The following is a 15869-nucleotide window of genomic DNA, read 5'->3' on the forward strand; positions in this document are numbered from 1 at the left end:
AAGAGACAACCAAAAATTTCATATTGGAAGAAAAATCTATGTGTGCATGCATGACCCAAAAGAAAGAAGCAAACACATGCATGCACAGACACCCATTAATACTTCAGGACTCCATGTTCTATGCTCAGTCATTTCCTTCCTCAGGAATCCCTTATCCTTCCTTTTAAAAATTCTGTTGCTCTTTAAATTTCTTTTCCTTTCTGTTTCCTTTGACAACATTTATCTTCTGAGAGCCCAGAACTGATTTCTCATCAGTTATCTTTCCATTGGCATTCCCCATAATGAATAGTCATCTCATTTGCCCCAAGTTACAAGCATCTTGCTGGGCTGCAAGAGTTACATTTTTTAACCCATAACACTAAGGGTGGTATAATATTCAGTATAACACAGAGTGTTAATTTTCCCCAATAGTTTAGCATATTTTAATTAATTCTTTGTGGTCAGAGGTACATAATTATTTAAAATTATGATTTGGCTTTCTAGAACCTTGCTAAATTTCTTAGTTTTCCCTAGCACCTAGTACCTACATTGAAGAGGAGAAATACTTGTCCCTCTTGCTTTGCTAGACTGGAATTCCACAAGTTGAAGTCAAACCACAGGCCCTGGGGCTCCAACAGGTAGGTAGGCTTCAGTGGAATGCCATGGGCAAGAGGATGTGAAAGAGAATGTGATAACTGTGAGAAAAAAGGAAAAGGGAGCCTCCTGTAGGGATCAGGACTAAAATTATGGCCAAGGTAGGAGCAGGGGTGTGTATGTAAGAATGAAGCAGGAAGGTTGCCAAGAATGAATAGATATTATAACAGAGAAGTGGGGCAGTTAAGGCCTGGAAGAGATTTTTTTCTATCTTTCTAGAAATGAAAATGCTTTGTATTCATTGAAGGAATGAAGAAATGTCTCCTTTTAGACTCAAAAACAGGAGAGGCCTTGCTTTATTGTTTTTTAATAAATTCTACTCTTTGAACAATTTCTTGCATTTTAATAGGTCCCACACTATATTGTTGACTCATGTACAGTAAAAAAAAATTATAGATTGGAACTCCCACTAATTATATTCCCCTTACCTTTGCTGTGTGACAAAATGATCGATTTCAATTCAAATCTGTATTCCTTGATATGTGTCTTATTATGGAGTTGATAGTGCTCTACTTTGTTTTAATTACTTCTTCGAAGAATCTGTATAAAAATCTTTGAGAGTAATTTTATTTATTTTCAAGGATAAAAAAGATTTTTTAAATGACCAAGATCTTTGTTTTCACTCTTATATTTATCAGAAATTATAAAATATGTAACATTTATTTAAATCCTGGTGATTTCCAGAAATCTCTATCTGGAATCAGCTAGAGAATTCACTGCTTTTACAAACACTTTTATCTTGAGAATTGTCTCCATGTTGGCCTTGGCAATGGACGTGGATTCTGAAATTTCACTACTTGATCCCAGATATTTAGTTAGAAGAAAGAACTATGAAATGCTAGGCTGTGTTTATCTTTTATGGAATCAAAAAAAAAAAAGAATGCTGAAGAAAGCATCTGCAGGGCAGATAAAAGAGAAAGATAATTTTTTGAATGTTAGTAGAAAATAAACCAGCAATGATGAGATATGATGATTATATTACCAAAGATGGTTAGGCCAAACTCCCAGATCTTTGTCTTTCTAGAATTAACTGTAAATCACTCTCAAGGGAGCTTTGTGTAAAACTCATGTAGTTTCAGGAATTAATTAGGAAACCCAAGTAATATGAATGTCGGTTTATGAGTACTCATGAACATAGATACTTTTTAATTTTCCGATTCGATATATACCTTTTCACACCATCTCATATGAATAGCCCAGTAATTTGGGTGTGGTGAGAGGTCACAAAGTGTAACAGAAGTAGGCAGCACAATGAAAAAAGGAGTGGGGAGACATTCCATACCCACTAAATATGTACTCTATGGCCTTTTCCTGAAAAATGCATTTCTCACATTCTTTCTCAATCCCATAGCCAATTCTGCAAAGTAGATGTCCCACTGAAAACCAGCAGAGAAATATAAATAAACTTAAATATGTTCTAAAATCTACTGTGTATCTAAGTTTTCACCATCACTTTCTTATGACAAGCTTTATGACATGTCTTTTATATTATGATAACCAGTAAGAGTTAAATACCCAAGGGTCTGATAATCCAGTGACTCAAAGACTGACCTCTGTCCTTAGTTGTATGATTTAGACAACCATTCATGCTCTTTTGGCTGTACTCTCACATCACATTGTTATATAAAAAAGCTTCTATATCTAGCTGTGTTCATTTATGAGCTCAATTTAGTCAAACAGGTCTGGATAATACACGATTATCACTTATGTCTCTGTTTTCTCCTTGAATGCATCATTCAAAATCATTTTTAAAGACTAGATCAGCTCTTAGTAATGAACATGGGAAGACTGCTTTCATGGAGAGTGGGAATGAAATAGAGACATTTAAATTTTAGCAGTGCAATAAGCTCAAGTTTGCCTTTTCTAAGTCCTGTTGAAGTCAAAGTAAATTTCAGCTGCTTAAGAAGTACACAAGATATTCCGAGAAGAGGATACTCTTTTATGATGCTGATGCTTAAAATAACCACAGCCTTGCTAAAGTCAAGTTCAATCACTGACTAAACCTTAAGAACATTTAGAACCCACCACTATCATGGGGCATCACCCAAACAGCCGACAGAAACCAAGCTTCCTGGGCACTGACACCATTCTGTTAAGTTTCAGAGCCTCTCAAAGTTCCCTTTGTATGTCCCTTCATTGGTATAGGAAAGTGAACACCTACATGCATCCATAGGTTAATAGGAGTTTTATTTTGTCTGACATTTTATCTTGAAACTAAACTTACATATTTGCTTCAATCCCTGACAAATTCTTCTTTTTTTAAAAGTATATAAAACTATTTATCAAGTAAAATAAATGCTTCTGAAGTTGTAGTATGTATTCTGTACATATTTACCAGCTATTCCTGGGGGTTATTGCATCTCAGGTTTTTAAAAATATATATTTAGTTGTCAATGGATCTTTATTTAATTTATTTATTTTTATGTGATGCTGAGAATTGAACCCAGCACTTCACCCATGCTAGGTGAACACTCTACCACTGATCCACAACCCCAGTCCCTGCATCTCAGTTTTAAGCAGCTCAGTTTGCACTGCATAGATTTTGCAATTTACCTCATGTAAATTGTACATTCCAGAGCATGGTCAATCACCATCTTTAGGAATGGCATTATAGTATTAAACTTCCCCTATATATTACATCTAGAATAATAACATATATAAGACTTCAGTTGCAGACCTTGGTGCTCATTCCCTTTTTGGTCATTATTTTATTTAACATTTTAAACAGTTCCATGAGATATGAATTTTTATACTCTTCTTTTATCACAATACATATGACGAAATAAAAACAAACATTTATTGAATTCATAAAACTAATAATTAACAGAACAAACTCTCTCCATGCTAGTGTTATGATTGAGGTATTAGAAGTCCCTCAAAAACTATGTATGAGACAATACAAGAAGGTTTAGAAGTGAAATAATTGGTATATCAGAGCCTTAACCCAATCAGTGAATTAATACTCTGATAAGGATTAACTGAGTGGTCACTAGAGGCAGGTAGCCTATGTATGAAGACAGTGTGGGTCCTTGGGGAATGCCTTTGGTGTATATTTTGTCCTGTTGTGCACAGCTCTTGCTCATTTGCACGTGCTCTCTCTCTCTCTCTCTCTCCCCTCCTCCCCAAACTCTCTAATTCCTGATGCAATGTCCTCCACCATACTCTTCTGCTATGATGTTCTGCCTCACCTTGAGCTTCAAGGAATGGAGCCAGCCTTCTATGAGCTAACACTTCTAAAATTATGAACTCCCAAATACATTTTCCTCCTCTGATTGTTCTTGTCAGGTCTTTTGGTCATGGTAATAAGAATGCTGACTAAAACAGCATGTCTGACTCTAGGATCAAAGGAACTACCATTCTGCTTCTCTTTAAGCAGAATAATGATTTAATGTATATGGGAATTATCTAACAATCTTCCTTACTTGCTAACACCTCTCCTTTTGTATGAATCAGTCAATGTGTAATTTTAATACGTAGCTCAGATAAGTATGGAAATACATGACATGGACTTTTCAATTCACTTATAAAAGGCAGAAAATAAGAACATTAAATCTAGGGTTATCGTTGTGGTTTTTATTTTCTACTGATCAACTGGAACAAGAATCTTCTGCCTAGAATTTTCAGAGAATATAAATAAGTGCATTTAGCTTTTGAGAACTCAAAATTATATAGAGGAAAAAGCAAAAAGCAAGCAAAATTAAAACTGAAATATGAGAATGTGTAACTTAGATGCAAACATGGGAAATGTCTGTAGCTCTTTGGTTATCTAACAGTAGGCAAAATACCACTACTGTCCATGATAGGAGACACTGACTCTGGGGACAAGCAAACTTTTCTCCAACATTCTTAAGGAGATAAAAAGTAGCTTCATGTCATGCAGCAGGGTGAGCACTGAAAAGGCCCAGTAGTGATGGTAGATGAGACCACTCTCACAGGAAGCTGGGGAATCAGAAGCCCGTAGCTAGATTCTCCAGTGGTCAAATTTATATTAAGCAATACACACTCAGAAGTTCAGTGATTTGCAGGGTTTCATGGATTCTCCCAAAAAAGGATTATTATTTTTAATCATGTGGCTATGGAAATATTTAGACAGTCTTGGAAAGAGTTTCCAACAGTGTCTTATCCATGTCCCTTGTTTCCAAATGCAGAGTGTGATACAGAGTGACTTTCTCATGAAGTATCCTCTTATTGCCTACTCTCAGTCCATGTGTCTTACATGGGGTTTTGTCCAACTGCAGCCTTTTGGTGAACCCATGAATAAACAAGGCAGGGTATAGGATTGGACAGGAAAAACAAAAACAATAACAACAACAAAAACAACAGTATCTGTTAACCACCAAAAAATAGTGACTATCAGTTTTTCAGGGGTCAAAATAGAGATATCAGCTTTGCTATCTAAGCAAAAGCAGCATATCTCTAAAACTGGCTACACCTGTATCTACTTTTGTATGCAGCATTATCATCCTGTGTAATGATTATTTTCCTGAAAACAGCCTCAAATCTATTTCTCAGGATAATGTAATAATTCTGTGAGTTGTAAAACTGTTTTTGACAAACCTCTTCAGATTTAAACAGGAACAGAGATGTTGTCTGTCTTCAGTTACCGACCCTGATTCATAAAAAGTTTTTCTCCATCATACAATTTTCTCCCTCCTGCTTTCCAAGGTTCTGTTACTGTCAATCTAGCTTTTGTACACATCTTCCCTTTTTTCACTGTTAGCTTTTTGATGCCCCTATGATTATAATAATTCACCTCCTTTTTTTCTTTATGCTAACTTCAGTCTTCAAAATGTGGGTGGATTGTATTGCTATAAACATTGATGTGGCTGCATCACTGTAGTATACTGATTTTAAATCTTTTGGATATATACCAATGAGTGGGATAGCTGGATTATATAATGATTCCATTCCTAGATTTGGAGGAATCTCCATATTGCTTTCCAGATTGTTTGCACTAATTTGTAGTCCCACCAGCAATGTATGCGTCTCCATTTAAAAAATAAATTATTTGTTTTTTCATTTGATTTAATTTAAATTATTTTAATTTAATTTTTTATTTGTTAATTTTTAAATTGTTACTTATCCACATCTTTGCCAACATTTATTGTTACTTGTATTCATAGCGGAAAGATAAGTAGAATAAGGGGGAAAGAGGAAGTCCTGGAGGGGGATGGAGCAAAGAAGCAAAGAACTGGAGACTGAGTTAGACCAAATTATATTTCATGCTTTTATAAATGAATTATATTGTTGTATATAACTATAAATAACCAATGGGAGAGAAATAAAGCAATGAACACCCCAGTTTGCCCAGCATTTTTGCCTTCCACGAATCAGTATTTTTGTAATAAAGTGAAATGATTTCCCTATTGAAGGCATTTCAAATAAAGAAAGGTCAGAAATGTGATACCCACAATCATTCTTGAATATAATAAGTGATCACTTATGTGTATGTGCCAGTTTTTTGTTTTTTTTTAGTTATGAAAGTTTTGTGGAGGAATTGTAGGATGGAGGAGATCAAGAAGAGCAAAAAAGATTCCTATCTTCAACACCCTGTACGTTTGTGTGCTGAGGACCTAATGGTTTCATGTGGGCTTTTATACATTGACTCAGCCTTATTAGGAGACTGGTATAAAGAGGGTCCTCAAGATGCTGTGAAAGACAATATAGGCCTTAAAATTCTCAGATGTTAAAAAAACCTGTATTTACTGAAGGACTGAGGCAGGGTTTACCTCTTCAATGTCAAAGTTCATGTAAGATATTTCTTTTTTAAATGTATAAAATGGTAGAATTCCTCATGTATTTTATTTTTTCTCATTATAAAGATAATATATGATTAATCAAGAAGATTTGGAAAACATATTAGAGAAAAAAAGATAAATTTTATTGTCATCTTATCCCTCAGGACTATCAGAATTTACTATTTTGGTAAATTCATTTCTTTTTTTGTTTTGAACATGAATTCTCACACAATCATAAACACCTCTATCAAAATTTGTGTTTGTATGCATATAATATCCTGCTTTGAACATCTCATGTTATGTCACAAACATTTTCCAGTGTCAATGAAGTTTTTGATAGTATCTCTTTTTTAAGACTATAAAACATATTTCATGGGGTGTATTTTATAATTTGATCAGTTAATTAATTGAATAGTTAGTTATATTGCTTCCTATATTTCCTAGCAAAAATATCTCATCAATACACATTATTTCATTATTTTTGTGCATGTACTCAATTCTTTTGAAATGAATTTCTTGGTATAGAATTCTTGATTCAAATGCTACATGTGATTTGAAAGTAATTTGAAACATAAGGTCAGTTTTTCATAAATATTCTCATTTATTAGTCTTTATTTCCTTGTCTATGTAACAAATAATAATGGTTTATTCTTTTGTTTCTATATTTACCATGGAAATTCTTGCATGTTCTCATACATGAAGAGTTTTAATAACATTCCCATTCACAAGATGTTGCTGTAACCTACTATTTTATCTCCCACTCAAAATAAATAAATAAATAAAAACACATTGAAATTAAAGTGAACTTAATTAACTATAAAGAGAAACTTGGATTATTTTACTTTTAAGGTGAATAATACTAGCAAGTTTCAGTGTAGCACGTATTCTGTAATTGCTCTTAAAAATTTAGCACATTGAATTCCATACTTTAGTTGAGAACACTTCCTTTGTAATCCCCTATTAATGTGTCCTAGAAAGAAATTTACAATATTGTGGTCACATTACATTACACTACCTAAGAATCTTATCACAAACTTTTATTGTAAAAACTTTATATATTGTACGAAGTGATAGATAAACTAAGGTGTCAAGGCCTACTCAATATCACAGAGTAAAAATTGTTTATCTGGTATCAGGAAGACATAATATCAGGGACTCTTTGAGAAGAGATATTTACTTACCTCTGTTCCTGGCTCTATATCTATGGAGCTGAGCAAACTTCACCTAGGTAATATGCAGTAATGCAATGGCCATTTACCAATACTTCCATTAGCACTTCCTTGTATAGATCAAAAAGCAACACTTTTTAATTCATCACTGTAAAGTATAATAAATGTTCTCAATTCCTACTAAAATACTTTCTGTAGGCATTTAAGGAAATGATGATTGTTGGAAGTTACTTCATTTTACAACATCAGTAGCATTATCTTTTTATTTGATTATGGCACTCCAAATATGCATATTATATGACCTTGGATTACTCCTCTTAAGAGGGAATGAGTTGAAGGGCCTTAGGCAGAGCCATTAAGAGATCAGAGTTAGATTTAAAACTGCCACAAAGGAAGTGATGCATTTTATCAATTGGCCAATCTTTGTAAAGTCATTAAGCAACAAATAATTCAACTCTGTTCATACAGCTCTCTGCTGAATCTCTCTTTGTGGAAAAGAAGTATATCATATCTCTTATCTTTTGGGAATTTATTCTTTGATGAAACTTAAACAAAACATTTAAAAACTAAAATATTTAAGTTTAAGATTAAATGTAGAAAATATAAATTCCCTTTGAGATTTCTCAGTTTTTCCCCTTTTATGTATTATAAAAAAGAAGTATATCTTTACCTACATTTTGGTCTTGGCTTTATCTAGCTTAATGTTGTATATTGGAAATGCTTTAGAGTTAATTTTTTTTGTAAAGTCTTTCTGTAGCTGCAGGTGACATTTAACACAAATAGTCTAATCTAGACATATTACAGATTAGGAAAATGATTTGGGAGTGAGATCAAAGCCTTGCCCAAGGTAACATAGCTTATTGGTGATTGAACAGGACCTTATACTGACTATTTATTAGAATTCTCCGACTACTTCATGACAGTTACATAATTTATTTTTTAAAACCAGATAACCAAAGCATATCACAGAGTTTTATGCTATGTTCAATGTCAAAAGTTCTAGAATCTTGTAGACACTCATGGAGTCACCTCTGCTCAGACCTGCCTTTCTGACCTGATGGGGAGCCTGGGACCAAGGTAGGCCCAAGTCCATCCTGACACTGGCAGACACTGCTATAGCTCAGGCCTGTCCCAGATCTGCCTTACTAACTTGCATGGAATCCAGGTAAGCTTGGGTCTGCTTGACCACCACCACCACCCAGGAGCCCAGGTATAACCCATTTAATTCTTGAGATACTGCAGCCATCCTCATAATCTTCCCCATTAAATAGCCTCTACCTTGGGACAATAGACAGGGTATAGAATCAGCTGCATCTTCGAACAGGTATCCCATAGCCAGTGTAAGGACCATCCTTTCAGATCCGTCTCTGCAAGATATTGGATCCATATTGTGGCACCTCCACTGCTATCTTGTGTTATCTTCTGCTATTCCCACCACATTCTATGGTTTCAGTATAATCCATTCTAGGACAATAGCAGTTTCTGGAAGCTCAACATCAAGGTCAGGTACAGATAATCTGCACAGATACTACAAGATTATAGGATAGAAACTGGAATACCTCAGATCCACACTGCAAGAAAGAAAATCACATAGACAACATAAAAAAATGGGAAAAAAGTACCCCAAACAAACCAGGATACTACAATAATAGAACCATTGGACAACACAGTTGATGAAATGTCACAGAAGAGTTCAGAATGTTCATAATGAAAATGATCTGTGAGTTTAAGAATGACCTACATGAGCAAATACAGGCAAAAATTTATCACTCCAACAAAGAGATAAGAAAGCAAATATAGGAAGCAAAAGATTATTTCAAGACAGAGAAAGAGATTCTGAAAAAAAATCAGAAATATTGATAAAATAAGGAAATAATAAATAAGGAAATAATACCCCCCCCCAAAAAAAAAAAACCTCAATAGAATGCATCACCAAAAAACTAGAACAGTTGGAAGACAGAGCTTCAGATAATGAAGACAAAGTATACAATTTGGAAATAAAGTTGATCACCCAGCAAAGATGATAAGGAACAATGAGCAGAACATACAAGAATTATGAGATAGCATCAAAACAGCAAATCTAAGAGTTATTGGGATAGAGGAAGACACAGAGTTTCAAACCAAAGGAATGCACAATCTCTTCAATGAGGTAATATCAGGAAATTTTCCAAACATAAAGAATGAATTGGAAAATCAAATACAAGAGGCTTACAGGACACTAAATGTACAAAATTATAACAATCTACACCAAGGTACATTATAATGAAAATGCCTAGCATACAGAATAAGGATAGAATCTTAAAGGCTGCAAGAGACAGGAATTATATCACATATAGGGGGAAACCAATTCATGTCCCAGCAGAGTTTTCAACCCAGACCCTCAAAGCCAGAAGATCCTGGAACAGCATATACCAAGCTCTGAAAGAAAATGGATGCCAACCATGAATCTTATTTCCAGTAAAATTAAGCTTTAGATTTGATGATAAAGTAAAAACCTTCCATGATAAACAAAAGTTAAAAGAAGATACAACTAGAAAGCCCACACTACAGAACATCCTCAGCAAAATATTCCTTGAGGAGGAATTGAAAAACAATTATGAAAATTAGAAAAGGTAGGCATTAACACTAAAGAAAAAAACTAATTAAAGGAGAAACAAAATCAAGTTAAATACTCAAAATTAAAAAAAAATGGCTGGGAACAATAATCATGTCTCAAAAATAACCTCAAATGTTAATGACCTAAACTCATCAAGCAAAAGACACAGGCTGCGATATTGGATTTTAAAAAGGCCCAACAATATGCTGATTCCAAAAGACTCTTCTCATAGGAAAAGACATCCACAGAGAAAAAATGGGAAAAATCATACCACTCCCATGGCTACGAAAGGAAGCAGGTATTTCCATCCTCATATCAAATAAAGTAGACTTCAAGCCAAAGTTAATCAAAGAATAAAAGTGGATATTTCATACTGCTTAAGGGAACCATCATCTACAACACATAAAATTAATAAATATATATGCCACAAACAATGTTCATCAAACAAACTCTTCTCAAGTTCAAGAGTCAAATAGACCACAACATGAAAATTTTGGGTGAATTTAGTACACCTCTTTCACCACTGAATAGATCTTCCAAACAACAGCTGAACAAAGAAACTATATAACTCAATAATTCAATCAATAACTTAGACTTAACTGACATATATTGAATATTTTATCCTTCAACGAGTGAATACACTTTCTTTTCATCAGCACATGGATCCTTCTCTAAAATAGTACATATATTATGCCACAAAGCAACTCTTAGCAAATATAAAAACATACAAATACTACACTGAAATCTAGATCTTAATGGAATGAAATTAGAAATCAATGATAAACTAAAAAATTAAAAGCTGTTTCAACACCTGGAGACTAAATAATATGCTACTGAATGAACAATGGGTTGCAAAAGACATCAAGGATGGTAAGGAACAATGAGCAGAACATCCAAGATTAAAAAATTATTAGAGGGCTGGGGATGTGGCTCAAGCGGTAGCGCGCTCGCCTGGCATACGTGCAGCCCGAGTTCGATCCTCAGCACCCCACATACCAACAAAGATGTTGTGTCTGCCGAGAACTAAAAAATAAATATTAAAAAATCTCTCTCTCTCTCTCTCCTCTCTCACTCTCTCTTAAAAAAAAAATTATTAGAGGTGAATGAGAACACATGTACAACATATCAAAATGTCTGGGACACTATGAAGGCAGTACTAAGAGGAGAGTTTATTGTTTTGAGTTCGTTCCTTTAAATGAGATAAAGTCAAGAAATAAATTATTTAACATTACATCTCAAAGCCTTGGATAATGAAGTGCAAATCCACACAAAAAGCAGTAGAAGACAGGAAATAATTAAAATTAGAGTTGAAATAAGTAAAGTTGAAACAAAAGAAACAATTAAAAAATTGATAAACAAAAAAGTTGGTTCTTTGAAAAAATAAATAAAATTGACAGAAACTTAGCCTGCTAACAAAGAGAGAGACAGAAAACTCAAATTACTAACATACGTAATGAAAAAGGAAATACCATAATAGACACTACAGAAACACAGAAGATAATTAGAAATTATTTTGAAAACTTGTTCTCTAATAAAATAGATAAAATAGAAGACATTGACAAATTTCTAGAGTCATTTCACTTCCCCATATTGAATCAGGTTGATATACATAACTTAAACAGATCAATTTCAAGCTCTGAAGTAGAGGACACCATCAGAAGCCTACCAACCAAGAAAAGCCCAGGCCCAGATGGATACACAGCCGAGTTCTACAAGACCTTTAAAGAAAAACTAATATCAATACTCTTCAATTTATTTCAGGAAATAGAAAAAGAGGGAGAACTTCCAAATTCATTCAACAAGGCCAATATCACCCTTATTCCAAAACGAGTCGAAGACACATCAAAGAAAGAAAATGACAGACCAATAACTCTAATGAATATTGATGCAAGAATTTTCAATAAAATTCTGGCAAATCAAATACAAAACATATCAAAAAGATAAATACTACTATCAAGTGGGGTTTATACCAGGGATTTAAGGTTGGTTCAATATATGGGAATTAATAAATGTAACTCATCATATCAATAGGCTTAAAGATAAGAACCATATATGATCATCTCAACAGATGCAGAAAAAGCACTTGACAAAATACAGCACTCCTTCATTTTCAAAACACTAGAAAAACTAGAGAAAATAGGAACATATCTCAACATCGTAAAAGCTATCTATACTAAGCCCCAGGCCAACATAATTCTAAATGGAGAAAAATTGAAAGCATTCCCTCTAAAAACTGGAACAAGACAGTTTTCACCACTTGTATTCAACATAGTCCAGGCAAGAAAGAGAGGGAACACACCTTGAACCCAGGATTTCATTGGGGGAGGTTTTCCAGGGAATATTGTGTCCCAAAAGGACAAAGGGGTAGGATTACAAAGGAATAGGTGAGTGTAACTCAATCCCACCAGGTGACTCCTACTTCTGGAGCCACACCTCATTATCTGAGCAGAGGTAAAGCCCAAGTTACTGCAGAATACAATATTGTTCAGTGCCCCAGGGGCATCAGGATTTAGTGAGTTCATCCAGGGCAGCTTCCATCAGAGAACTATTGAGAGTTATCTATAAGTCATAATGTAATGAAAATTCCAAATGATGTATTGCTGCCAATGACACATTTCTTATAGACATAACTGCTCAACTTTCTATGTACTAACGTTCATCTATATATTTTATTTTTTCATGGTAGGAATATGTACAGGTTTAAAATATGCTACCATACCATTGAGGTTAAAAGGATATGCTTCTCCTATTTCTATTATTTTATTTTCATTTATATATGGATATACCAGCCACTAATGTATAATCCATCATCTTCAATAAATACATTTTTAATGAATAAATAAAACTCGACCATACAGGAATTAGGGATAAAAGATCCAGCATACAAAGTACAACCTGAAAGGTTTAATACTCAAAACAATTCAAATGAAGAGAAATTTCCACATTGGTACTCTTCAGGACCATGGAATCATCAGATAATAAATAATTCATGATAATTTCCACATAGTATTTTTGCAAATCAAATACATGTGTAACTTGATTTACATAATATTCCCTCTGACAAAGCACATTAAAAAGATACTCTATCATGTACTAGTTGGTCATTTATTAATCATTTCTATTACATAAGCCACAGATAATTGAGAAATGATACTTGGAAGAAAAACAATCTAGGAGAGTAGTCATGAATAGCAATTACAGACATAAGTAGTATAACAAAGATGGAATGTAGACACTTTCATGTATAGGACAAATATTTGTTGATACAGATCAACAGAACAAACGTTTAGATAGAGGTAACAATAGACATTTCAGAAGACAACATTTGATCTTAGTGAGATCTTAATAATTAAAGGCAGGGGTTTAGGGTCATTGGAAATTACCATGAAGAAATAATCTAAACTGTGCTTAAAAAGCATAAATCATTTTTTATAGAATATGTGTAGGCTAATAAGGCTTAACAAGTTTTGGAAAAAGCATTCAACTTAGATCCCAGAGCACCAAGTATATTACTTAGGTCACAAAGAGTATATAAATTATGAACAAATATGGAAATGGATAATACTTGTACTACAGGAAAGATTTTCTGGCTATCAGTGGATAGGAGGCTTATTATGTAGTACCAAGAGAAGGTGGTTTATTTATGATACTATATATGTATGCCTGGAACAGTCTTTCAGTCTCTTGCCCACACTGTTCATGAGTCAAATTATATTTTAAGAACCTCTTATTGCCAGTCAACCCATTGGTTACTGAACATATCAAGGTGGTTAAATGGTAAAGAAGATAAATACTAAACTCATGTTCAGGCAAAAAAAAAAAAAAAAAAACAACAACACATACGCTCTATTGGAATCATTGGAAAGAATATTCAAGATAATTTAAGGGGTTCATTGAGACAAACAAGAAGGCGGTATTTTTAGAGAGTTTTGCTGAGAAGAGTTGAGTTGGGGAATTGCCAGCATAATGGAATGGAAGTGCCCTCTTTGCAGTGTGGAAGACTTGACATAGAGATAATACCTAAGCTATGAACATTTAAGTCATAACGAATGGTTAAAAATAACAAAATGGAAGTGCCATCTCTGACAGAGTTCACCAGAAAACTCTGTGAAACATGAGTGAAACCATGGTGAAACCAACATGAATATTTAAACTTTCATTAGATTGTCAAGTACTTTGTTCCTAATCCTCTTCTTCCTATCCAAGTCTACTTTATAAAGCTATTTACATTTGTAAAGAATTGATTTCCCTACTTTTGTGAAATTGTAGATCTAATAATCAATAAGATCCTTGGTTAAAGGGAAAAAAAACAACAGTTTAGAGATTGCTTACAGTTGAAAGAAAATTTTTTTTTAAAGGATGGCTTATATCCTGATGGCAGAACTGCCTCTGTTATAAAATAAGTCTTCTAATACAAAGAATCTATGAACAACAAATAATTAATTACTTATGGGACACCTAAAACTTAATTTCCAACAACACATAATAAAGAAATGTGGGTGAAATTCTCAAGAGATTCCTCTGCTTGTGAAACTGAATTTATTATTCTTTCAAATATTTTTTTCTATAGGCAAAGATCAAACGAAGTAACAACCAGAGGTATGAAAAGTTTGCTTACGTTTTTAGGTTTACACCACACACCTTTCTTTTGTGAGAGAAGATGAGTACATCACCATAATGCAGTTTTATTTTACAGTATTTAAAATATAATTTATTACATAAATGTTTTCTATAAAACACAACTAATTCATTGGTATTTCAGAGTTGTTCGTTAAAAAAATCAAGCCTTAGAAGTTTTCTTTTGATGAATACAATTTATAATATAGCATTGTTCCCTCAAAACTTCAGACCAAGAATGAAAGCTGTGATGTTATTCAATAGCAATTCCCTATCTCTATAAAATTTTTTCATACTGACATTTATCAGCACCATCTATTTATATGTAATCTAAATGAGGTTACAAAATAACAGCCAGAAGGAATATTTTCTTGTAATGAAAATGTAAAGTATATTTATTATCCTTTACATAATTATGTAAAATAAAATGAAAATAAAAGAGATGAGTGAAAGATGGCAGAACTTATTCTCTGCTTTCATGTATAAGATCCGGGATTTTTCCACTCATGCCAAACAACATTAAGCCTTGGTAGGCCTGAACATTCACCAGAGAATCAAAGTTCATTTCACAGTTAACATACTTCTGAGTTCACTGAGTTTGCCTTCTGACATTTCACTGTATAAAGAGAACCTCTCATCCCTCTGAAATTTTTCAAAGTATCTGTATACATTTTTGGAAAAAATAACCGAATAAACTAAAATTGGCATCAACTGTACCACCACAAAGTAGATGGCATTAGCATTTATTTTTCACACAGGTGACATTAACAGAGTACAGGCATAAGTTAAGATACTCAAGCAGATGCATCTAAAGGTTAGCTTACCTGTGGGGACAGAAGTGGAGTGTTGAAAATCCATTCCACTGGAATCACCAGAGAGTTCAGTTAAACAGGTTGAAGTAAAATCAGAGCTGGAAGTCTGCTCATGTCTGAAGCCTTTGGGAGAAAGATTATCCAGTTCAAAGTTTACGGCTGACATTGCAAAATTCTCAAGGAACTATGTAAAGCAAAGTTCACACTACTGAGGTTTTAAAAATCACAGGAAAGGGGAGGAATCACTATTCTTTAATCAATAGCAATTCCAGGCTCTCCTGTAATTATCTTTACTAGGAAATCC

General features: G+C 33.7%; 1 protein-coding gene across 1 annotated transcript in view; it reads right to left on the reverse strand.

Annotated features, from left to right (window-relative positions):
- Positions 1 to 15656, reverse strand: part of LOC144254234 (anoctamin-3-like) — a 241274-nt gene extending 225618 nt beyond the window's left edge. Inside the window, exon 1 of the mRNA XM_077797249.1 lies at positions 15578 to 15656. Coding sequence (XP_077653375.1) covers positions 15578 to 15611 — 34 coding nt within the window. The 5' untranslated portion in view covers positions 15612 to 15656. The remainder of the gene's footprint in view (positions 1 to 15577) is intronic.
- Positions 15657 to 15869: the final 213 nt, after the last annotated feature.

Source organism: Urocitellus parryii, chromosome 4, assembly GCF_045843805.1.
Source record: "Urocitellus parryii isolate mUroPar1 chromosome 4, mUroPar1.hap1, whole genome shotgun sequence".
Classification (NCBI taxonomy): domain Eukaryota; kingdom Metazoa; phylum Chordata; class Mammalia; order Rodentia; family Sciuridae; genus Urocitellus; species Urocitellus parryii.